The 26900-nt window shown below is 34.9% G+C and overlaps 2 protein-coding genes across 7 annotated transcripts in view; both read left to right on the top strand.

Annotated features, from left to right (window-relative positions):
* The window catches only part of stai (stathmin), a 132628-nt gene extending 113706 nt beyond the window's left edge, over positions 1-18922 (top strand). For 3 of the 4 annotated variants that reach the window (XM_069842354.1, XM_069842355.1, XM_069842353.1), the window contains exons 5-8: positions 13-153; positions 5168-5308; positions 13826-13981; positions 17422-18922. In XM_069842354.1, coding sequence (XP_069698455.1) covers positions 13-153; positions 5168-5308; positions 13826-13981; positions 17422-17505 — 522 coding nt within the window. In that variant the 3' untranslated portion in view covers positions 17506-18922. The remainder of the gene's footprint in view (positions 1-12; positions 154-5167; positions 5309-13825; positions 13982-17421) is intronic. The other variant, XM_069842356.1, reaches the window with a different exon arrangement.
* Positions 18923-19314: 392 nt separating this feature from the next.
* Positions 19315-26900, top strand: part of NFAT (NFAT nuclear factor) — a 223267-nt gene continuing 215681 nt past the window's right edge. For 2 of the 3 annotated variants that reach the window (XM_069842352.1, XM_069842350.1), the window contains exon 1: positions 19320-19538. In XM_069842352.1, the coding sequence (XP_069698453.1) occupies positions 19469-19538 (70 nt within the window). In that variant the 5' untranslated portion in view covers positions 19320-19468. Of the gene's footprint in view, positions 19539-26900 lie in introns of all 3 variants that reach the window. The other variant, XM_069842351.1, reaches the window with a different exon arrangement.

The raw sequence follows: 26900 nt of genomic DNA, 5'->3' as shown, positions 1-26900 counted from the left end.
GATCTGTTTCAGTTGGAGAGCGTGGAGAAGACAAGACTGTCACTAGAAATGCAGACGAACGAAGTGAGGAATGCTGTAGAGGAGAAGCTCAAGACAGCCACTGCCCAGCGAGACGAGAATATTAAGAAAATGTTGGATAGGCTGAAGGAACATGTGAGTCTACACATCCGTCCACTCTGCTTGGCAGGAGGGTCTAGGTCGGAGTTGAGTAGGAAGGCATCTTACAAGCATATTGAATTTGTGCGAAACATAATTTTAACTGCCTTTCTACAAGTCCAAAAGTTAGATTTTGAACACCATCCTACACACCCACACCTGATCCATTTCTGTCGTTAATTGGCATGATAATTCTATTATAATAGGCTGAAATTCCTTATTTTGAAAGCAATAAAATAATTGGTGTCGCTTTAAATTTTGTCTTCACCTTGAGACAGATGAAATGGAAGTTATATTACGAAGTAACAAATGCTATGCTAGACCCTTTTGGCCATCCAGACGTTAACTGCATCACTGACTGTTAAGTTCTTATAGTCTTGATGTGCACTGCATGCCAGAAGCTTAAAGTTTCTGTTTTCTCTATATCAAAGAGTGCTAAATATTAGAGTTAGTGCATTCACTTCAATTGCACTTCAAGTGCTAGCAGTAACAAGTTTATTTTTTAAGGGTAGAGACTTTGATGTGAAATGCTACTTTGCAACTTCGCATTTACATGGAGATATTTTCGAAAACAAATTCAAATCTCTCTTAACATCATGAGCTTTTTAAAAGTGCCTTGATATTTGGGAGTTGGGTTACCCAAGTATTAAATGAAAATAAACGGTTGTGTTGTCCTATTTCTTTATGTCTTTTCTGTCCCTTGGCCATGTTCTTTCTAGTTATTCCACTTGACCACTCTCTTTCTCTTGTCTGCACTCCACTCTTTTTATAATTAATAATAGTATAGTAATCACATCACTTCATCTGGAAATTTTCTGCTAATGGCCACGTGCATCAGTATTGGTTAGTGTGACCACCAGTTAAAATTGCCACTTAAGACTATGGATCAGTGAAAATAACGGAAAAAAAAAAAGGGACCAGCGTGTGTGAGGAACTGCTGCCCTTTAAACTGACACTCAGCTGTCATTCTGACAGACTTTGTTCTTCATTCTAACTAATTTTACTTTTCAGTCAGTTCATATTTCGCGCTGTTATGTAGGAAAAAAAAATGTATGTGGTAGACCTGTATAGGAAGGAAAGATATCGATAGCATATATCATATACATGCTGTACTTTGAGACTTGATTTTCCAATTTTCAACATTTTGTAACATTCAAAATGCTCTAATGAATGCAGTTTTTCTCCAATCTCAGTGACATTTTGCACAAAAGTCTACAAAAGCATGTGAAGTAAACTGACACATGTGTTTTCTTCTGCTATTCAAAGTATTCAAATCGCCATGTGTTGAGGATGTGATAAATTTAAGAAAATTGAAAATTAACAACTAAAAGGTGTAAATATTTTTTTCTCAAAAAGTAATTGGAAAAAATGAAAAACATGTGTCATATTTTACATGAATCTGTCAGGAATAAATTAAATATAAATTTAAAGAAAGATTTTGTAAACTTTGAAAATTGAGACGCTTATAATTCAGTATTAAAAAAAAACAACAAAAATTAATTATAAGTAAACTAATTGGAATAACAATAGGTATTAATTTTCGATAAGTCGAAGTATATTTTAATGCAGAAAGGAGTAAGGACAGCTGCTTTTAGATGATGACTGTCAGTTTTGTGGAGGTATGAATACTTTTCTTCTGTCACTTGGTAGAAACATTGTACCATCACCAACTTTGCCCTGGTTAAATGAGGAGTCGCTAACCACGTGTAAATAACCGGTGATTATGAAGGTGCGCAAAAATTACATTTTAACCATGATTTCGTAACCCATGGTTACTATGTTTTTTAACCAAGGTTGATGCATGTTGCCTTAGGAATACTAGGAAACCTGGTAAGGTGAGGAAGACTAGGACTATGTGTAGAATGGTAAACGACATAAAAGAAATGTTTCAACACACTGAAGGTTTAGGATAATAAAATGGCACTTGATGTATTTCGTGTGATGTTACATTCACATACTTGTGGAATTGCACAGACTTACAAGGAAGCCTCACCAAGTGATAATGGATTTTCACGATTGTTCCCCCATTCATTCCATTTGAAATAAGAAACCTCCCTATAAATTTATACATCTGGAAAGGGCCTAGTTTTCGAGATAAGATTTTTTTAAATTTTTCAATCCAGAGCTATAACAGCTAATGCAAACAGTGCTATGTGCTAGACATATCAGGCAATAAATCTCCTTAAATAATATAAGTTACGAAAATGATGTATCACATAGATAATATTCATGGAATTGACTATAGAAAATTCTACGAAAAAATGGTAAGGAAATGTAAGCATACCTAAAAGTATTTTTGTATTGATCACAGTGGTGGAAATCGTTGTGAATGTGTTCAAAACACAGTGGAACTTTGCGCCATGAACATTTCAGAAAAATAACTTTCTAACTGTCAGCTTTAAAGCAGTTCTGTACATCAATGTGAAAACAGAATTCTATAGGAGTAACAAATTATCAGGTTTGTTGTTAAGGTGCCTGGCTTTATGCCACCCATATTTAAACTTTACATATCTAGGAGATGAAAATTGATTATGTGTTAAGGACTGCAATTTTATCACATCTATCTGATGCAATATAATATTCGTGCTTGAAATGCGCCTTATAATTATTTGTTTTTGGTGGCGTTTCTTTCATTATTTTATCGTCCCTTTTCAACACTATCTAGGGTCTGAGAACTGTTCATTTTATGATTAACTAGCTGAAAGTACCTGGTGTTGCACAGGTTTTTCTTTCTGCTTCTATTTTTAATTAAACTGGTTATTACATTTTCGGAAATCTCGGAAACCTAACTATAGACAACCAAAACGAATTTTCTTTACTAAGCTAAGATGAATCTTTACTTAACGTCACTTACATGAATTGATGAACTCCTTAGCGAAATGTCTGCCAGCATTAACTCAATATAAAACAGTTCTAATCAGGCACCGAAAATAAAACATGTCTCATGTGCCTGAGGTTCAACAGTTTTTTTAATTAATTAATTTTATTTTTTTATTTTATTTATTTATTCATTCATTCATTTATTCTCGTGTAGTTAAGGCCATTAGGCCTTCTCTTTCACACCACCAGAAATACAATTAAAATAATAGAAAAATCAAACTATGAACAAAGTAAAACCTAAAGAAAATATGATTCCTTTTCCTCTTTCTGATCAGTTTCAGCATCGAATCAACATGTAGGGCCTACTGATTGCACGAATTATCTAGTTTTAGCCTTCATGATATGTATCAGCAATGTTATTTAATTTCGTGTTATAATTTTCACGGCCTTGTGAAAGTCGATGTTGAATACAACAGACAATAATAAAAAACAATTGACTATATAAGATTGCTTTTTAGCATTACACATGAATGTTTGATCGTATTTATTTTTATTTTTTAATTAATTTAACGTCCATTTGCACAATTTTAATGTAGCCTATGTTTTTCTCCTTGTTATAAAGGTTAAATGTACAAACTTTGGCACATATCGGTCAAAGCGTGTAGATTTGTATAGAGAACATACACACATTCATACATACCCACATTCACTTTTATATATTAGATGTTAATACTATATTTGAGCACTTCGTTTTTAATCTGTCAACATTTTTGTGCGAGATCGTGCGTATTTGCTTGTTTTCCGCACAGAACCAATACGCGGTAAGTGTGAAATACCACATTCAGTATTCCCAACGTAACACACATAACAATTTCCCTCTTCTTACCGCTTAAGCGCGATATTCATTTTACTGCTTTAGGCTTTTAACATATTATTTTTAGAGACGTTTAACATAGTTATAATTATAAATTGGAAACTTACCACTGCAATTTCACCTAAATTGCAATGTTAATTATTGTTTTTAAATATTTGCAAAAATTAAGTAAAGTCTACTACTCCACGAAACTTATTGCATTCCTGATACAAGTAACATTAAGGAAGCCGTGAAAAAATCAACAAGATTCCAGATGCGGATGTTATTACTGCAATATGTTATATAAATAATATTGTTAAAATATTAAAATGAAAAATAAATCATTACATAACCTTACCGTTTGTTTTAAGTTCGCATTTATAGACTGGGAGGAAAAAAAAGACAGATGTATATCACGGCCTGCTGGAGTATAGTAAACACAGAAAACATTTTATGGCAACAATGTTGAAGAAAGATATTAAGTTTTCCGAAGTTGCCGTTATTGAATAGAAACCAAGATGGAGATTTCATTGCAACTAATTAGAAATTCGTCTTTGAGGTATGTAATAAACGATCTTCGCACAAAATAATGTACGATACACGAGCGGTATGTTTGTTTTCATGTTCTCGGAAATTAAAAAAGCTCAACTACGTTTCGCTTTTTCAATCTTTTCCTCGACCATGAAAACGTCAACATACCGCTCTTGTAACGTATATTACTATTTAGTTCGTGTTAGCATTCAGCTTATTGTATTGCTTGTGTTTTTTATTTTTGAAGGATTTTAAATAAGGGCACAAATAGCAGTAGTAGCTGACACGCCCTTTACCCTTTCCTGCCCAAATTAAATTGAAAATTAAAAAAAAAAAATATTTTGACATGAAGGAGAAACGCTGCCCAAAAGTGTTTTGTTTCGGGTTTTCAGGGGTGCCAGCTATCTTAAAAATAACTAAGAATATGGCTATGATAACATATGGAGTCATTTGGCATTTTACATGCATTCTCAGAGCAGGTAAAGTGTATGATGCCATATGGAATCGTTGGGCTGGAAAGGGTTCACTAACTAACTAATATTCATGCCAAGTAACAAAACCCTATCGGAGAACTTCCGATTATTTTGAAAAATCATATCTCGAAGGCTAGGCTTTCTCCGGATGTAGAAATTTATAGGGAGGTTTCTTATTTCAAATGGAACATAAGGGCGAAAAATCGTTGTGAAAATCCATAATCTCTTGGTGAGCCTTCTCGTTAGTAATATGAAAGTGGGGAAGTTGTAAGTAGCATGGAGCTTGTGCACTGCTGCATGGTTGTACTGAGTGCTGAGTGTGTGCGGCGGACAGGAGGAGCAGGTGCAGCGGGTTCGGACGGGCATGCTAGAGAAGGTGAACCAGCTGGAGACCCAGATCCAGAACAAGCTGGAGCTGGCGCAGACGAGGCGCGAGCAGCTGGAGCAGGAGCAACTCGAGAAGCTGCGCAGCCATGTAAGTACAACGCGACACAATAGTAGATACCCAGGGAGTACAGCTACTCTTCCTTTTCTGCCTTGGTTGGAGGTGGTGAAGTCACCACTTCTTACTCCCTCCTCCCATATTCAGCAAAGATCCAGTTCTGAATTCTAGAGCAGGCTGAGCAGATCCCAGGGTCATTTGAAAGTTGCACAGATAAACCTCCCATCTGCCTGAAGCTGGAGTCTGTCAGTAGGCTGTTGGTGTAATGACAGACCCAACTCTACTCCAGAATATTACTGTTATTACTAGGGTTCGGATTTTTAGGTGCTAAAAATCGAGAAAATATGAGACAAAACGAGGAAAAATATTGAATTATGTTTCAATTATTTTATGTGAATATAAATGAGATTCATTCTCAAGTTGTCCATCACAAATTACTTGTTGATTATCGCGGAACACTGCCTTGTACTGGGGGGGGGGGGGGGAAAGCTCCCTGGCCATTCAGAAACAACATGCACTCCCTACAGATATGTTCATGATTGAAAACGAAAACAGAGGCACCTGATGTTTATGAAATTATAATTGCTTCCTGAATTAGCGTTATGATAACTTACAAGGCACTCCTAAATGACACATCAGTGTTTATGTGTGTTACAGTACAATTTTTTAGTGGTGACAACTCTTACCGCTTATGGCGAGAGAGCAAACCACAGGTCCATAGACAGGCAATTTCGAAAAACAATTGCCAGCTGTCACGTCTAAGCAACTGCACTGGACAGTGGGGTGATGATTATTCTGAAATTGGGCTTTTATCGAAAATTATTTGATGAAAAGTTTTTTTTTATGTGTTTTATATGAATATTTGAAAATATGTATTTACATTTAAAATATTAATTTAAAAAAAATGTGTTTTTTTTATGTGAAATAAAATTTAAAATATATGCTCAGGTGACCTTGCTGAAACTTAAAACACAATTACGAGTTTCTATTACAGTGCAAATAAAATATTTATTTACCTAAGAATCCTAACCCTAGTTATAACGAAGTTGAGTTGGAGAGAAAATAAAGGAAATTAAAATCAACCCCCCCTCCCCCCCAGTAACTCTAGATCTCCTTTCCCCAGTTACAGAGAAAAGATGAATTATACGCCTTCTGAAATGTTCTGTTCCATTCTGTAAAAACTGTGAATAACAGTTCACGCTAAATTAACGCCACTGTTCCATCAGTTGTCATATTTATATCATTCAGGGAGTTTTAATGACTGTTACGAATTTTAGGTTGGTAAATGGGGTTATGAGAAGCAATTTTGAGGATGGGAAAACATACCTGGATATAGATTTTGCTTGGAGGATAGGGTTCTTTTGCGTGCCATAAAGCTAGGACACTGGCCTCCTAGCTGTACTTCCCTCACAGAGGAAAGCATTTCACTACATGGGATGCCATATAAAAGGAGTTCTAGACAATTGAGATGTTGATAACGAACTGCATAAATTTCAGCATGTTTGTAAAATGATAAATTGAATTCATGTTGGGGAAAATAGGGAAGTACATATATTAAAATTAAAATTGATGGAACAGTGACGGATCTTGAACAGTGTTGTGGAAGTACACTACGAAAAGTTCCAAGATTATTAATTCTTTGGAAATAGATTGTTGAACTGGTTTGCTGGTAACATATTATACAAGCTAACAAAAGAGAAAAATTAAAAAGATGAAGTGCATTGTAAAATTCATGTGGAAGAAAGAATGGACAGCACAAGGTTACTGAAAGTATCTCATAAATGCAGCCTAAAAAGCAGTTCGAACTTAGGGACAAAAGAGACTGCAAAAATGTCATGCAGTGAAACTGGAGAAGTAGTTCATGTTCAGTTGTTCGTTGTTCTATCATTTCAAATCCATCTTAAAAATTTCGGAAAAAAAAAATCCATTCTTTTTGCTGTTTTAATTATGCATGGAGATAACAGAAACCCATATCAGGATGTATACATTTCAAACCTAAATTTGTTCAGACAAAGTAGGAAACTGTTCAGTTCCTTCTGTTGACAGAGTCCTTGAACAAACATTGCTGTCCGGATTTTCATGTTTTTGTTAGGCCACATTTCCTCTCTTTTGAGTACATTAATGGTCTTTGTGTTGCTAGGTAAGTTTTTATACACTATTTGTTTTTTTATTATTTCACTTTTAAGTTACCTACATTACGAAATATTGGAAATAACCAAATGTGTAATATTTTTCTTCATGGGAATATATAACAATATTGCCACAATTTAAAATGAAACATGACTATATACAAAATGGGGCAAAAGTCACTTACCCGAAATTTGAGATTTAAATAAGAAAGACAAAAAAAATATATATATAAATGGAAAATTAGATATTTATTTATACTTCTTTCTATTGTAAAAATGAGTCTTTTAATCTTAACTTATCAAAACAACACTGTAGTCACAATCGGCACTCAAGTGAGGAACAGGTTTTGACGATTAATTTGCACATAGAGGATACTAACTAATCTGTTAAATTAATTTCCAACTTACAAATTATACAGGGTGATTCACGAGGATTTACCATCACTTACAGAGCTTATTTCCGAAGACATTCTGAGCAAAAAATGTTATATAAACATTTGTCCTACTCTCAATATTTTCAAAGTTACATTAATTTGAAGTTGTTAGTAAAATACTACTTTTCTTTAGTTTTAAGAGTAAAAAAATATTACAAATAGAGAATGAACTATTCAGAAGTGTCATTTCTTTAATTGGCAAGTGTTCTGAAGCTAAAAATGTGTTGTTAATTGCTTTGTACAGATTTTATTTTTCAATTTTTAACTAAAAATGAAATCATTCTTAAGCACTAATCACAAAAATTGTTACAAATCATACGACTTTAGGAATTTGATTCTTTACAGTTTAATTATGCATCCTAATGTACAGTGTTAAAGAATTGTAACAATTGTTGTGATAAATGCATAAGAAAACGTAATTTTGTAATGAATTTAAATACTATTATAGTCACAATCATGCCATAGTATGAAGGAAAAATTTCACAACCTCGAGCGGGAATCGAACCTGCGACTTCCTGTTCTCCGGTCAGGCGCTCCACAACTGAGCTATCGAGTTCGTCTCACGCCAAAGGCCTGGAATTATCCTTTCATACTGGCGACTCTGTTATAGAGTACTGTCCATAACGTCTGATCTAGTCAGCACTGCTTATGGGTTGAAAGAAACTTTACAAATGTAATCTTCATCTTACGATGTTTAGTGACGTATACACGTGTATACGTCACCAAACATCGTAAGATGAAGATTACATATGTAATTTTGTAGTTAAAAATCGAAGGAAAAAAAAAAAGGGACTGTTCGAAGCAACTATGGAATTCTACTATGAATTAAAACACAAGAATAAAGGTATTTTGCAAACAACTTCAAATTAGTGTAATTCTAAAAATATTGAGATTAGGACAAATGTTTGACATTTTTTGGTCAGAATGTCTGTGGAAATAAGCTCTGTAAGGGACTGTAAATCCTCGTGAGTCACTCTGTATAACAATATCCATGGCACACGCGCAGTTAGAAACACTACATCTCATGTTTAACAGCCTGATCACTCATTTTCAAATATCGGCCGAGCAACTTTTGTCCCACTGTGTATAATTAAAAGAAACTAGTGACAGGGATAATATTTTAGATCAGGGTGTAAATGTATAGGAACATTTCTGAACAATGTATTTAATTTGTTAAAAGAAGTGTGTTATTTTGTATATACTGTGTTACTTTTGGATTGCGTTGTTTGTGTTTAGGAAAATGTGTGTTGAAGACTAACATAAAACTTAATATGCATGTGTACAAGCAGACCAAAACAGCATTACTGTCCTCTACTAACTTAAAATGAATGAGCATTTAAAATAGTCGATTATTTTTGAGAGTAGATTATGTTTTATTCCCTAGAATCAGTATTGTGTAAATATTGCAAACAAACGTTTTCAGAAACAAAATCCTTATAGATTAAACGTGTACCCTAATAGATTTGTGTAGTGTTTCCCCTAATTTTGAATGACGTAAGCACAGAAATTTCATAGTTGCCCTCCCCATGCTAACCTCGTGTGCAGTAACTAAACCTGAAGACACATTAAATTTGAGTATATGTTAGATTGAACCTTCAATTAGTTTCGTTTGTATAATGATTGTAATCTTTCCTTTAATATTAGTATTTCTTTATAGTCTGTCCAGTTAGAGAGAACATTACATCCACACTTGAATTAATACAGTGTTTTCAAGCTGTAGTCTAGGAGCACAAATGGCCCCCACTTTGTAAAACCATTGTATACTTGACAAACACATTAATTGAAGTAACGCATTCCAGTTGTTAGTTTATAAAAAACAAATTTTTTTTAGATTATGTAAATACTTGTTTAGAAGAAGAAAGTGCTCTAACAAGCTCAATACTTGGTGATGTTGCATAAAATATTTTACATTACTTAAAATCATTCTTTCTAATTAATAAAAAAACTGAATTACAATATTGTAACTAAGAAAAGTAAAAGGGATGAAATGTGACAGAGATATTATTAAATAAGCCATATTTAATTACTATTTTGGTGATTTTACTGTATATCTTCGGAATTTTTAAATGCCTATTTCCAGAATTTTAAGTGTCTATTTGCCTGCCTATTTTAGCCAAAATAATGCGTGAACTTCTAGGCTCTACTGATAAGTTTCTTGGAGTAGGGTGTTTTGTCTTGTACATATCAAGCTACCTTTATTTTACTGAATCTGTTTTCGTGCAAACTAACGAATGTACTGATATGCATGCAAAAGAGAGAACTTAAAAATTTCGTGATTTAAGTAATTTCAACTAATGTATCTAACCTGGAAATGTGTTAAGTCTGCAACTCTATATGAGACTGTTTCTTCTCTGTTACAGTAGTGTAATAAGTTGAGCAACTGTAAGAACATTTCCTCATATTTTTCTTACTTCATTTTGTTTCTATTGTCACGCATTTGTCTATTCTCTCTTTTTAAATGTCAATATCCCATAAGAATACTTAATTAGTCACACTAAAGGATACATACATACTTAGTTGGAATCCTTGAAATATCACGTGTAAACTTCTTAGAAATGTTTTACCTTTCTACTTTCGAATTTAATCTGCTGTAACAACTTCCTAATCACATCATTTGTATTTATTATTTCAGGAAACAGTAAACATATATTTTTTTGTTTTCAGAGAGGTTTAATTTTGTTACTCTATTTATGTTGATCAAAAGTCAGAATGCTTCTGAAATCTGTGACTCCTGTAAAAAAATAAAAACACTCCTCATATAATTGGTATTCTGAGTGCTGTATATTACAAGAATTGAGATTATTATAGATGGACATAAATTAAGTTGTATAATTTCTTTGGTTTTTCTTCTTTCGACTGTATCATTTAATGAACTTGACATATGTTTTTGGAAAACAGAAATCCTTGGTTTCGTCTTCATTCTTGTGACTTTATTTTCCTTCCTTGGTTGTGGTTTTATTTCTTGGTTTCATCTTTACCTTGTTTTCAAACTCTACAATCGGCTGCTCTACAGTAATCTGGTTTCTTCTCTTTTCTGTCCCGAAGTCTGTGTATCAAGGATAGTGTTGTGTTGTATTTTAAGGTATGCCAACATTTCCACACAACTGCATCACAGTATGTTGGAGATTGCTCCTCGTCAACATCCCTGCATTCTGAGTGTAGCAAAAAAATCATTGTTTTGGCTGTTGGTAACTGTTCTTGTCAAATTGATCGTTTTTGTATGTGAAATGACAGTTAGTCTCTTCCCGTTGTTACATACACAGAGTTACTTCAGACCATCACTGACGAGCAAACGTTCTCATTGGAGCAGATAAAAAAAGTTAATTTGTTTTCTTTCACCATGTTAATAATGTCAGAAGAAAACACAATTTATTGGAACAGATACAGCAATTGTTGAGCTGTTTTTCAACATATTCACCACCGAAACAGAGACATTGTCACACCATAGCATCAACTTTTGTATTCCTGTATTGTAGAAGTCAGCCGCCTGGGATCAGAACCAGTGTGTGACAGCCGTCTGCACCTCTCTGATGATCCCACGGTATGGCAAATGTGTTAATTCCGGTGGGGAATATGTTGAAAAATAGCTCAACAATTGCTGTATCTGTTCCAATAAACCTTTCCATGAAGCAGCTTCAAAAAATTTACTTTCTGAGATCCTCATAATTACTCTCCAATGGCCAGAAATTTTATAAGCACTTGTTTTGACTTTAACATGGTGGAGGAAGAAAAAAAAACTTACCTGCCCCATGAGAATGTTTGCTCGTGAGCTTATTCTAAGAGTTACTGTGAACATAAATCCTGTTTTGAACAGTTGTGCTCTAACAATTTGAATCATGTGAAATGTAGAGTAATTTGTGAAAGTATTAATTTGGACTTGGAATGTCAGAAGTCTATATAGAACAGGAGGGGGTAACATTAATAGTGAAAGAACTAGCTAGATATAGAATAGACTTAGTGGGAGTGCAAAAAGTTAGGTTAGATGGGAATGGCATATCACATTAATAGGAGATCACTTGTTGTATTATGAGGAAGGAAACAATAATCACCAATTAGGAACAGGATTCTTTGTTCATAAAAGAATAAAATCAGCAGTAAGAAAAATCGAATTTATTAGTGACAGGTTATCATATATAGTACTTAAGGATAGATGGTGCGATATCATAGTTATAAATGCTCAAGCCCCTATAGAAGAGAAAGACGACCCTACGAGGAATTGGAACACACTTTTGATCAATTATCTAGATATCACATGAAAATCTTATTGGGGGATTTCAATGCTAAAGTAGGATGGGAGAATATTTTTAAACTGACTATTGGAAAAAAGAGCCTACACGTAACTATAGTCCCATCGCTCTAATTTCCAGCAGCCAATCGCGTTGCAGGTCGGCTACATTTAAACGTGTGCGTCTTGTGATCCGCTTATGAAGAAGTTATTCATTTCTTAAGACTCGATAAATACTTAATATAATCGCCCGCCATTTTGGCTATTTCGTTGGCGTTCGCAGAAAGCACACGAAGACGTAATTTGCCGTTCAATTAATTGCTGAATTACAGTGCGTTTGATTTATTATCATAGGAGCTACGACATGATAATGCTTAACGGTGTGGTAAATAGATTCCTCATATGGTAGCTCGGGAAAGAAAGAACAAAAATGGCGAACGATACTACCTACCTAGACTTTATAGAGCCTTCACTTCCTAAGACGTAAGCAAAGAGGTGGAGTCACGCTAGAAATAACAGCGTTGCGACTATAGTAATGACAATGGAGTTAGGTTAGTCAACTTTGCCACATCTAAAGTAGAACATTCCCCATAAGAATATACCGTAGAATCCCTCTTATCCGGCACCAAAGGGACCAGACTAGTTCCAGATGATACGAGATTTTGTCAGTTAATTGAATAAATGCTGTATATACCAAAAAAAAAAAAAAAAAAAAGCTCGTACTTCATGTGAAGCTTATTTCTCTATCACGTGCTCATAACTGAATAAACATAAAAACTGTGTGGATTTTCCTTATTAAAACACGTAACACAATACAAATAATACAGTAATTTTAGGTTTGAATATCCACTGAAAATGAAAATTCGTGCGACCTTCTTAAAGTTTCAAAACTGACAGCCCAGACTGTGGCAATGTGGCAGATTTAAACTTTTTTTTTTTCCTAGCCGAAAGTGCCGTTGTTTTGGTATTGCCGGTTACAAGGGATTTTACTGTACATAAATAATCTTGCTCAGGATAGGGACTGATGGCGGGCTTATGTGAGGGCGACAATGATCCTCTAGGTTCTCATAAGTAAAAGTATTCTCCCATTAAAAAAACAAGGGCCACCTGATCATAATACAGGTCACCCATCTTATCTAAACCTCTTCGTATCTGAGAAGAATCACTGACAACCAAAGGTTCTTTTTAGTATTTTGATATTAGAACTAGGTTTCTCTTCCCCCGAATGATATACCATGTTTTTTTTTTTTTTTTTTTTTTTTTTTTTTTTTCTGAGTATAGAGCTTTGTTTTTCTCCTATTCAAATGATTCATCAACGACATGGTTTAAAATGTTCTGCACAATATGGTAAAATACTTTTTTATATTAGAATTACAGTCATCGCCCCCCCCCACCCCCATATCTTCAAATTTATATTTTTACGAAAGGGCTCTTTTTTGGAATAACTCTGTATAATGTATTAAAATAGGTTGATATGAAAACAAATACAAATTCAAAGTGATGGTCTTTGGTGAAAGAATGTGATTTGAAACCAAAACAATGCAGTTACTAATTAATATGTTTATTTGCTGGTAGAGTTTTTGGATTTAAGCGAGATTACCACTAACACAGATTTAATTTCGTACGAGCTGTAGAGCCGTTACATTCTACTGAGAATGCAGAGATGTGCGAGAGTTGGTTTAGGGATATTTCTGTAAAGGGTTATTGTTTGATTCTGCACTGTAGTTGAATGTGTTGCATGTGGTATGACATTATGTAACAGAACAACGAAAAGCTAGCGGAGGTTCGGCAGACGATCGAAAATCATGCAAAGGAGATTGAGGAGAAGGTTGGGAAGGGTCTTCAGGAACGGCTGGAGATCGCAAGTCAGAACCGCGTCAAGGAGATGGAAAAGAGGCTAGAGAACATCAGGAAACACGTACGTCTTCTTCTCTTTGATTCAGGACATGCATGTGTATGTTTCTCTGCATGTTTACATGTTAGACTTGGATCTTATTAGAACTCTTAGCACAGTTTTAATAGTCTGGTTCCTGTTTAATTGCTGTAAATTCTTTGTACGAGGATTGATGAAAAACTTCCCGAATTGATCCCTTCTCCTCTCCCCATGTCAGAAATTAGTTCTTGTTATCACCGTGAAAGACATCTTCATGGGAGGTGTTGAACTGTTTCCAGCAGCAGAATCTTCGCTGGAAGTAGTTCTGAAAGTCTTTATTTTTTTCACCCAGTGAATGTATTTCATTTTTTCAATGGTAAAGAATATCATATAATCTCTTTCCCTTTAGTGTATTTATTTTTAATTTGGAAAGACGAAAAAAAGCCACCTTCGGCTAATTTACATTTGTAAAGGCATTTTGAAACCGAAGTATTACCAATCAGCCTCGAGATTTCCAATTCTTGGAGTGTTTTTGCTGTATAAATTTCCTCAGATGTTTTAGCAAGTAATACTTCTATTTTCACCGATCTCTTCAACACAAGTTAAGAGTTCTGTCTGTTGCTTGGTTGGAGGATGTCCAGAAGGCTCTTATCCTCAATAGAGTTGCATAGAATTTCTGTGGGAAGTCACCACCTAACAGTTGTTGCAACTCACGACAGAGAGCAGCAGGCTTGGCTGATTTAGATATGTCATGGACGTTTCCATCTTAAATGTCCATATGGCAAAATGGCCGTGGTGTGAAATGTTCATGTCGAAGACAGAATTCCATTTCAAAATATTTATAATGTTTTTTAATTAAATGTTATGTAAAATGTGTGCTATAGTTCTTTTGACAGTGCTGCAACTTGGGGTCGATCCCTAGGGACAATTTCTTGGCAATAACAATATGCGCGAAATTTTCCACAGTTGCATTCTTTGCTACATACAATATATCCTTTTAGATATCTAAAATGCCATATTTTAAGCAAAACAAACTCTCAAAATAACGATAAATTTGGATCATTGTGTAAAATACACCAATAACCGCGAAATACACTACTTCTATCGCAAAAACTACTAAATATGCATCAAAATTTTATTCAATATTGTTAAAAAACATGTTTATGACTTTTGTTTCAGCCAATTTATTAGTCACTTGTTAATGCCCAATAGTGCTGAATTCTCTCTATGGCTATTGTGTACACTCACTTTTACTATCTGTATAGCTATCAAAAAATGATCCATTTCTGTAGTCGACATATAACCTTTGCTGCAGTAAGCTGTGCACCAGAGGCTATATTTTGATGTTAATTTTAAGGACATAAAAACGTCATGGGAACAAGAAGAATATGGAAGAATAAATAATAGGGAAATGATAATGGGCTTAGCTTGGTGGAGGCTAGGAATATGGAAATTGAAAAACAGGAGGGGTACTGTAGAGAAGGGTATATGCCCGCCTTGTGGCATGAGAGAAGATGCGTTCCATATAGTATTATTAGAATGTCAAGGAAAAAGTGGTTAGATAAAAAAAAATCGAGTATTAATATAGATATATAGCATATAAGAAAATATGTAGTACAACTAATATAAGAGAGTTAAAAAATTGGGCGAATTTTCAATGACTGTGAAGTTGAAATGGGAAGAGAAAGGTAGAAGGAATGGTATATTAAATTGATCTTGTTAGTAGAGTGTGCCTGTTTTTTTTTAATTGCCCCCTGCTTAGAGAATTATGGGGTGTGATACATTGCTATGTTTTAGGACAGGATTTGTGTTTAGCTAGTAGTTAATAGAACGTGTTTTGAAAAAAAAAAAGTATGTGTATCTAATACCTACCCACTTCACTTGCGTGATTCGGGTTCTGCATACTACGGATAGATGACAGGACTGTGACCCATTTTCAAGTTGCACACCACTCTGGCAGGCCACATTATGCATGATGTGTATCTATGAAGAAGTATGTCTTGTACTAGGATGAGTGTATGTGTAAGTGTTCGTGTAAGTGTAGTGTAGGGAATGGGTGAGGATGATGATGATGGGGAAGGGAGAAGGAGAAACCCAGTGCCAGCATGTAGCCTACTCCAGTCGAGTAGCACCAGGCTTAACGTCCCCATCCGACAGACAAGTCACTATCAACAGTGTCATAGGCACTGCGGAGAGATTTGGGATTTAACCCAGGCATATTGGTGCGCAATTTAGTAATTGCAAGTTTTGCACCGCCATCTCTCCTAGTCCAGAGGTAGAAATTTTACATGAAAGTTTTTGACTCCGCCGGGAATTGAACCTAGGCCTGTTACTCTGGAGACAGACGCACTACCACTGAGCTAACTTGGTGGACAAAGAAAAAGGTATATTGGATTAGTTTTTAGGGTAATGTAAGACTTGGCGCAGGTGAATAAAATTGTAAAGTAAGGCAGATCTGGGGTAATACAGTATTGTAACAGGTCAGTCTTTCAGAAATATTATGGATGAATAAATATCGTATCTTATTTTGATGTGAAAAGGTTTTGGGGGAGACTAGTGAATTGTGCGCAATAAGAATGGTTTCATGCATCCCATATGGTCAGTGAGAGAGACTTCTGCATTCTCGAAAATACTAATTGCCACACAAATCTTTAGTTTATATTTTGGTGATGCTAATACATGATGAGTGTAAGAAGAAATAAAAAAATAACAATGTTCTCTTACACATAACATAATACAATTAATTGGCAACTTAATTTCACGAAATACCACTGAAATAAGGGCAGGTTTAATGCTGAAATCACCCATTTTATTCACCAAAACATGCAGTCTCTGTTAGGAATTTGTTAATTGAGGATTTCGTTCCATTTCACTGTCAATTTTGCCTTCTGTGAAGCTAACAACTGTGTGTGAGGATTTTAATTCATTTCAGTATTAAATTTTGCTTGGTGCATCATTTACCTAGCAACCATTAACACTAAGTGGTATACAGCAATTATGTCGAGAACAAAACATTTCTTGCAGAAACGTGGACATTATAACTCAGGGCAATATGTCATGGACATTTTTTTCCTCGACATTCTGGCACATGAACATTTCATTCATGAATCTTATGACTGCTAGCCTTATAGACACATAAGATCGGTGGATAACATAAAGTTGTGTAATATTGAAGGAAGTAAGTGAGGCTTTTGTAAAGTACCATTCTGGGAAACCACAAAAAGTCCAAGCTAGGATAGTAGACTCTGAAATTTGAAACAAGTTTCGATGTGCACTTGCTGTTGGTTGAAATCTTAGTACACAAGCTTAGCAGAAGGCATCATACATGTACTACCCACATACTAAACATGGGGGGGGGGGGGCAGCAGACCCACATTGCAATCGAGCGGGGAAGTTTTTGATCACACACCCTATTTCACTCTGCTTGCAATCTGTATTGATGAACCGTCTAGTTCGTGGTACTGAGGAGGATTGTGTGGTTGCAGGAGCGCCGTGCTGAGATGGTGCGGCAGAACAAGGAGCGCCTTGCCAACCAGAACGAGGAGCAGCAGACCGCTTCTTCTGGCTAGTTGGACGTGCAACGAACGAGTCACCGCTGCCCTGCGCCCTCTTCCCATCCGAGCAAGGAACGAAGCTTTCATCATTCATTGAGCCGCTTTTTATGAAATAAAGAATAAAGAACCGACCAGGGAAAATTTGAAGAACACACCCTCTCAATTTAAAGAAAGTTCCATTGTTAGTATCTTGTCGTTCTCTCAATGTTTTCAAACTTGCCTCCATTTTCTTGTGTGATTGTCGAGGATCTCAAAGTAGGCAGTGTATACAGTTGGCTTCATGTTTCATAAAGATGAAGAATAACGATGACTTATTATACCCCCATGCTTTTCTTGTTCGGAGTCCCAAGTGGCAGCACCACGCACGGAGAGGACGGCGGGAGTAAAAAAATTGCTGGTTGTGCGGTTTAAAAAATTCACTGCCTTTTTTTCACCTAGTATGTTGTGTATAAAAGGGGCCATTACGAAGCATCAGATGATGAAGCAGTTTGATGACGGTGCATTGTCATTTTATGCTTTGTTTTGTGATTTGGTAGCTAAATGTTGATATGTCTGGCTTTTGGTACGGTCTTGATATTGTAATTTGCGGTGAGCTGCCAATGTTGCTGACTTGAGTGTTTACATGAATACGATATAATACTTTGTACTTCATGTCGATATGAGGTCAGTACTGTTCTGCTTGAGGCAAAGTGAGTTTGTATTCTTAAAGTACTAAATTGAGAAAAAGTTGTAATGTACATTTAACAGCACAAGCTAGCTTCTGTGATGGGTTTATGCAAAACATCTATTAATGATTAGCTGGAATTTGTAGTTGGCTGGCGTGTTTTTATCCTAGCAACGTGTTACCACGCCCGTGCTTATGTTTGAAGTTACATTTGTAGTTTATATTCAACCTGTATTGTTTTTTGCAAATCGTGGAATGGTTACGCTGACTTTCTGATACACCTGCCAAAGATTTTATAGATGCACAGAGACAGCTGTTTTAAGTGCCATTATGATTGCGGAAAGGCCTCCACCTTTCCTATAGTTGTAAGCTACTCGAAGAATTAGGTCTAAAAATTCCAAATCGAGCATTTAGTAATAACTTGAAGACATAGACTGATTGTGTTCACATCTTTCTAACCATTCCATCCTTATCACTTAGACCCTATTTCCTCACTAATCTTCACACATCATAATGTTACCCATTTCCTAGTTGCCTTGGGAATTCCTATCCCCTGGGACCGAGAGGGAGGTCATTCTTGCGGAGTCTGTTTTTTGTGTAATTTCTTCAAATGTCTATTTTTGCATACTGTTTTGTAATTTTGCCTGTTTTAACATTTGGTTCCAGTTGTTCTATTTTGGTGAATTGTGCTTAGTATAGAAGTGAACAAGCCTGAGCATTAGAACATGTAGTTTTCATTAACAAAAATAAAGGTAGTTCATACATATATTTTATGGTTTTATTAATTGCGCACCTATAATCCTCATAAAACCCTGCATAAATCCCAAGTTACAGGAAGTTCGCCATAAGCTACGCTCAAATACCAGGTACAATTTTATTCTTCAGGTCGAGAAAAAAAAAAAAGTTAACAGCATATGACCTTGAAAAAGGTACAGTCTCTCCATGAAGTTATGAACGACTATTATTAAGGCTGTATGATGGGCGGCATATTTGGAAGGTAATTGTGATCAGTAGAGTGGAGAGGGATGTATTTCAATTGAGGTCTCATTTCATCATGACAGTAGCCGAATTAAAAATGGTGAAATGTTTATGGTCAGTTGATCGTGGGGGAGAATTTTATGTCGCTCTGATTGACGTCAGTAAGATTTGGACCAATCGGAAGCGCAGTTGGTAGTCAGCTGTAGTCAGGGAAGGGTAATGGCCGATGTTGGATGGTTGTTGTTAGATTTGGTCGGGACTTTTCAACCAATAGTGTCTTAAAATCCTTATATTGTGTTGTTTTTAACTTATGTGAAGCTGGTGTGGTACCTAAACATGTTGTTGAAATATTCACAAGCTGAGAAGAGGACCAAACCAAATGCCAACGGCAAGCAACGTGCCACCGGTAAGTAGCAAGCGAAATGCAAGTCAATAAAGATGGCGGAGTCTACACAAGTGCGTAATAATTTAATAGACCACTATATTCTAATAATTGTATTTAGGAAAGCTTTGGTATGTCCGTTTGGGAATCGTAACGAACGTCGCACTACATAGTAATTGGCACAAGAATTTAAGTATAGGTTACATAAAATGTGTTTGTTGTTGGCGTATCAAACCCATATGTTACCGGATATTTTGTTTTGTTAATGTATACGGGCACGGAATATACTAATACAGTATAATAAATTTCGTTGTCTTTATCAAGTGGTTTTGTGATCGTGTTGAATAAAATGAGAGGAATATTAAGTCTTGATTGATGGACATTTAACTTCATACCAGTGCTTGACATTGTATATATAATGTTTTAGGTTAATGTAATTTACTAATGTTAACTGTTCTTCTCAAGAAGAGTGCATTTGTCGTAATTTTAAGTATTGTGATTAAATTGCAGAATGAATTCATCGATCTTAATTCGTATAGGTTCGATAACTTTGCTCTTGATTCCAAATTTTATATTACATACTTATCCCTATCTATAAACTATGTGACCAATTTTTATGCGTATTGCACATTTAAATTTTAATAATGAATTTTATGTTCTTACTAGATGTGAAAATTGGAATGAAGGTAATAGGTTATTTCTAAATAAATACACGCCAGATGCCAGTTTAAACCTTGTTAGAGGTTAGAAAAGATTTGGCAGTTATCTAGAATACCGTATATGACTGAATTGATAGAAGATTCACTATTATTATTTTGTTGTGATTGAAAGAAGTTAATATTTCGAAAGATTCGAAATAAACAATAATAGTGTCATAGATTAACTAGAAAAATTCGAGCCGTAGATTAATGTTAATTACTGGTTTTAATGATCTTCAGGGATTGAGCATGACAGTTCAGTTCGCGCTCACACTGGGTTGTAACACTTGTCTAGGTCTGCTATTATGTGTTATAAAAGTTTAACGGAATCGTTAAAAAATTAGTAAGTACGATAAAACATTGTAGGCCTATCCTAGATAATAAAATTTATTGTAAGACATCTGAGTCTGTTCATAACCTAAAATCTTCAACGAGTTTTAAAAGCGCTCATACAGTGATAAGCAGGGAACGGATTTATATGGACTAAAAATATATGAAATATGTAAATATATATGTAGTTATTTTTACCAAAATATGGAATTAAATATGGATTTTTACCAAAATATGGAATTAAATATGGACTTAAAATTATAAAAAAATGACTATGTACGTTAAATATTGGTACATTTTAATCAAACTAAACAAAAAATATAATGGACGTACCTTATCTTCCAATGTAGTTTCAACAAAACACAATTTTTATTGTCTGTTACCATAACAATAGGTTACAAACATTTCTTTCAAGTGCTGAAAAGTGAATCTTCTTCTATTGTCTCTGAGGATAGATTTATACTGACTAAAAGAGCGTTCGACGTCACAAGAAGTAACTGGTACATAATTCAATTTCACAATGTCTGCTGGGGATAAGTCCAAGTTAATCTTCACTGTTGATTCACCACTCATCACAGCAACAACCTTTTGTAGTTCTTCATATCCAGGGTTTTTTGAAAGTACAGTGTCCACCTTAGCTCTTACTGCATCTGCAACTTTACCTCTACCACGATTCAGTTGTTCCACAGTACTATTTATAATTTCAAAACTTTCAGATAGTGAAAGGTGCCTATTTTGGAGACTTTTGAGCGTTTTTATGATGCATGAAAATGTATGCTGAATGTGAGCTAAGTCATTCTTCACACTTATGTCACAGGTAACTGTTTTCGCAGTATCAATTGAGACTGCATCTTCAGAGTCCAATGCAAGGAGAACATTGTTAATAGAGTCTATATGTTCGGCATAATATTCAACTGCTTCTAGCCATGTACCCCATCTAGTTAAAATTGGCTTTGGTGGCAATGGAATTTCAGGGTACATTTCTTTCAACACGTTAACTCTACTGGGAGCTTTGAGAAATACTTTTTTCACTGATGAAATCAACAAATCTACTTTAGGGAAATTGTCTCTGACCACTTCTGCCACACGATGAAATGCATGCGCCACACAAGTAAAATGAGTCAATTTAGGATATACAACAGATAATGCTTGTCCAGCTTTGACCATATAAGGGGCAGCATCGCTAATAAAGAATAACACATTATCGTACATAATACCCTTTGGCCACAGGATACCCATAGCTTCGTTGAACAGTTTAACTATAGTTTTGTTATTGCACTTTTCTAGAACATCACAATGTAAAAGAATTCGTTCAGAATATTGTTCACTTAACAAACCGATAACTACATTACCAACAAGTCTACCTTCTTTGTCGGGAGTCTCATCAATGGAAACCCAAATTGAACTATCTTTAATTTCATCTCTTATCTTCTGTATTGTCTCATCGTAGATGGATGGAGCATACGTCTTCCTAAGTGTTGACTCATCCAGGATTGTATGTTGAGTATATTTTTCAAGGAATTCCCTGAAGACCTTATTCTTTAGTTTGTAGAGAGGAATATCAGCAGAGATGAGAGAACGGCACAAGTCGATGTTAAACTCAGATCTTACATTCGATGTTGTTGGTTGTGTTAAAAACAATTGTCTCTGCTTGGAATTTAGTTGTTTGTTGGCCTGATGTTTACTAGTTGTAATGTGTTGTTGCACCAGGAACTTTTGTGTAGATGATACTGCACACTGACACAAATTACAAAATAATATTTTATTGTCAGTTGATAAACCATCTTCTTTAAATTCTGAAATGTAACTTGTTAGTTTTGATTTTAAATTGACTGAATGACGTACTTTTGGCATATTTACCGTCTTTATAGTATGATTTACAAAACTGAACCTATGTGTACTCTGACTGGCATTTAACTGTTGAGCTGCACAACTGAAGTCTGTTAAAAATTTTAAATTAAATTAATACAGTTTTGTAACTTACTTTCCCATTGTTGATAGGACTGCTAATTTTCAAATAACTCTGATGTTAAAGGGATTACTGAACATGTGTTTAAATCTCTATTGTTGAAATGTATTTTTAAAAGTTAATGGAATTTTGTTTTGTTTTATTGTTAAACCTAATATAATATGGACTGTTTTATATGAAATATGGAAAATATATGGAAATTAACGAAAATATGTACTAAACTCTAAAATATGGAAAAATATGGAAAATAAAAGTAGGATTTTTCAACCCTACACATTGTGAAACATAAAGATAATGCAAAATATAAATTATATTAGCTTTATAAGTAAATATGTATTTACATATAAATCCTTTCCCTGGTGATAAGTATAACTTATGTTAGAACTTAGGTTATGTTTGTAAAATGACACCCGATAGTAGTCTACTTATGATAAATTAGGTTGGAACATAGAACATTTGGGAAGATTTCAGTATACGGATTCCTCACTGACATCTTAAAAATACTAAAAAGATCTGATTTGTTTGCGTTTGTCGAATGCGCATCATCATGCTTTCGGAAAGGCACTTTTCAGTGCCAATAATTTATTTTGTGTACACAAGGTTGGAATCTTGAAATAAGAGGGAAAGGAAGAAATCCGTGTTCTGAAATTTATCCAAATATTTCATGTTTTGGGTAATAAATAAATTGTAATTGTTAAGACGAAGTATGAAGCATGAAATTTTAGTCAATAGAATATCATACCAGTTAGCGTTAGTTCCAAATAACATTTAACATGACATTATGGTTACCAAGAATTAATGGCATATTTTGATCTAATTCCAGTGTGTTCCTTAAAGCCACATTTTCATGTTACATTGTGTTTAAGTAAAAATAAACATGGCATCTGTTGAGGTTGTGTATGGGTATTTTAGTAACAAGCCTGGCTAAACTAGCGAATAGATACTTCTCTTCGTACTCCAGTTATAAACCATCAGCTGTTTCTTCAGTCTTGCCAACTTAACTTAGCGCTACATTACGAAAGGTTCACACTAGTTGTTTGGTCTAGTATGCACTGAAATTTTTTAGGTTATGTTTTGTTACCTTACGTTAGGTTACCTTTGGTTTAGGCTTGCATATACGAATGTGTGATAGGTTTAAGTTATGTTAGGTTAGTCTTTTCGTATATCTTGCATATACGAGTGCGTGGCAGGTTAGGTTAGGCTTTTGATATACCTGTATAATATACGAATCAATGACAGGTTAGGTTAGATTAGTTTAGGCTTTTGGTATGCCTTGTGTATACTCAAGATTGTCTAAGAATGGGCCCTTTCTTACTGTCCGCCGTACTTTGATATGCCTAACGCTATTGTAAAGATTTACCTAAAGATTAGATCTACCATAAGATTCGGATGAGAGCGATTTTGAGGAGTTAAAAATGCTGGGAAAGGCTGGTGATTTTTTTAGTGATGTCAGTACTGGTTTTTGATTGGTAGCTAAGTGACTGTTATGGCGGATATAAAGAACGAAGTCACATTACGAAAATTGTGTGTTTATTTCGTTATTGTTCTGTTTTACTATTTTAAGTGCTTATTCTATTGATAGGTTACAAATTATGCGTATTTCATATAACTATCGTATGTTATATTCTTACGTTTCCTTTTTTTCTTCCCCCCCCCCTCCCCCAGTAGAAACCACCACACCATTACTACGAACCTCTAATTTTAAACGTAATAATTTTTCTTCTTACAAATATAATATCGCTATATATATTTCCAGCTCCATCTGCATAAAAATTTCCTTATAAATTCAACTATTTTCACTTCCAAAATCACCAGAAGTACCTGTGCGCTAGCAACCTTCTCGCAAGTTAATTGACGTACTGAACAAATGCAAGAAAATATTTTGTTCAGTTAGAAGTTAGTTTAGCAGAAAATATACATTCGGTGCTGCTGTCACACTCTAAAGAGCTAGCTGTTTAAGAAATAATGCCTACAGGAAGCATCCACGAATTTTTGTGGCGAAATTTGATGAGCTATTAGACATGATTAAAACCAAAATGAAGAATAGTTCAACATGCTTCACAGAATCATTCTCACTAGAACAAGATTAGAGTCCACACCTGTGGAGTAACGGTCAACGCGTCTGGCTGCGAAACCAGGTGGCCCGGGTTCGAATCCCGGTCGGGGCAAGTTAGCTGGTTGAGGTTTTTTCCGGGGTTTTCCCTCAACCCAATACGAGCAAATGCTGGGTAACTTTCGGTGCTGGACCCTGGACTCATTTCACCGGCATTATCACCATTTCATTCAGACGCTAAATAACCTAGATGTTGATACAGCGTCGTAAAATAACCCAATAAAAAAAACAAGATTAGAAATTTAATAGTAAGTTAATCCTATAATAAATCTTGTTTATCTTATTTGAAGATGATTGTTATAGCTGTCAAACTTTAAAAAATCCTTGAATCACATTGAACCATGCTACTTTCGGCTGATAAGCTTCATCATTTCCAACACCACTTGGTTGGTGTCTACATTAAATAAAATATCCGGAATTCAACACCTTAACACTATAATTCGGGTCTTCTTTTTTTCCGTAAGGGTGAAACCTGTGTTGCAACATAGCCTATGCTAGTGGATTATAGCGATTTTTTTAGTTATCAGGTTGAATTCTCTTTTGCCAACTTTGTTTCCAATTTCAGTACTGACGAACGCGAGTTCGATTCTAACTCGTTGGACGAATGCTATAACTGTCGGTTATTTTGTAATTGTTATGTTGGCAGCATCGGTTCGCTTTGAAGAAGCTGCCAACATTCATGAAAAGAATGTTACTACCGAATATTATTTGAAATTTGTACGTAATTAATAATAAACAATACAGTCATATTATTTAATAAATAAACAGTGCACCTGTTAAAGTGGTATTCTGTTTTAGGAGTTCATACTAATCATTTCATGTGCCCAGAATACATTTTTAGGTTAGGTCTCATGAATCATAAAATAGTCAAACCAGTGAACTCAATGAGATTTACTACGTTTTCATGGAGTATTCAGATCGATTTGAATACGCTTACCGTCCACACCTGTGGATTAACGGTCTGCGCGTCTGGCCGCGAAACCAGGTGGCCCGGGTTCGAATCCCGGTCGGGGCAAGTTACCTGGTTGAGGTTTTTTCCGGGGTTTTCCCTCAGCCCAATACGAGCAAATGCTGGGTAACTTTCGGTGCTGGACCCCGGACTCATTTCACCGGCATTATCAGACGCTAAATAACCTACATGTTGATACACCGTCGTAAAATAACCCAATAAAATAAAATTTAAAAAAATACGCTTACCGTATTGAAACCTTAATAAAACGATCTGACAATGAGTCTCGAGATCAATACACCTAAAAAGCCTAGCATAGTAAGTTACTACAAGATGTTAACTAAAAAATGACTTAAAACAAACTGAAAAAAAAAAACAGTACTTTGAATTTGAACAGCAATGACTACAAGCATTAGAGAATTATAAGAAAGCAAACTGATTTTTAATTGTTTACCCAGTGGGTATGTCATTGTTAAAATGTAGGATATATCTGTAAATGATTACTTAAAAGATGAATAATAGACATTAAAAAATAATTGATTTAAATCAGTGATTTATATAATAAAAAGTAAGTGATTTAAATCATTCCGCCCTGCATGAATTTGTGTGAAACATTATAGTATACATATAGATAACAGATGAAATCATATTTATACAATTATCGTAAAACAAATTATTTTCACCTTATCCTATGCATATATTGCATCACAATTATTATTAGTGACTTTTGGACAAAGACCTCAAGATAAGGAGGGCAAGATGCATCATACAGTGAGAGAATTAATAAATATTATCATTTGTTCGTATTTCCGTCCATTTACATTCATGTAATGTTTCTGTTTTCATAACAATAGCTTAATGCAATTGGCACTACCGTACATACGTAGTGTGGTTTCACTTGTGGTAGAGACCAAAAGAGACTGCAGGTTTTGTTGCGCTTTTGTTTACTGCATTTCCGATATTTGATATTTTACAGTATACCCAATAGGTAGAGTTACCAACTTTCCCGTATTTCCCGGGATCTCCCGTATTTTGCCCTCATTTTTACCAGGCTACCGGTTCCCGTATTTTTCTTCTCTTCGAGCATTTTTCTCCCTTATTTTTGCATAATGTAAAAATTTTCATTCGAAACATTTGATTTTGCCGTGAATGATGATGATTTATATGATGAATTTTGAGATCCACTAAAATGCGCAGTCTTTGTAGAAGGTGATGAGTTTTAGTGCTCACTCGTTTAAAATCAAATCATTTTAATGTTATAATTTTGGAAAAACTGGCAAGCTTTATTTTAAACATAGCAAGTAGCTAGTAATGCTCAAACAAAGAG

This window comes from Periplaneta americana, chromosome 12, assembly GCF_040183065.1.
Source record: "Periplaneta americana isolate PAMFEO1 chromosome 12, P.americana_PAMFEO1_priV1, whole genome shotgun sequence".
Lineage (NCBI taxonomy): Eukaryota > Metazoa > Arthropoda > Insecta > Blattodea > Blattidae > Periplaneta > Periplaneta americana.
This window is presented reverse-complemented; position numbering and strand designations above follow the sequence as displayed.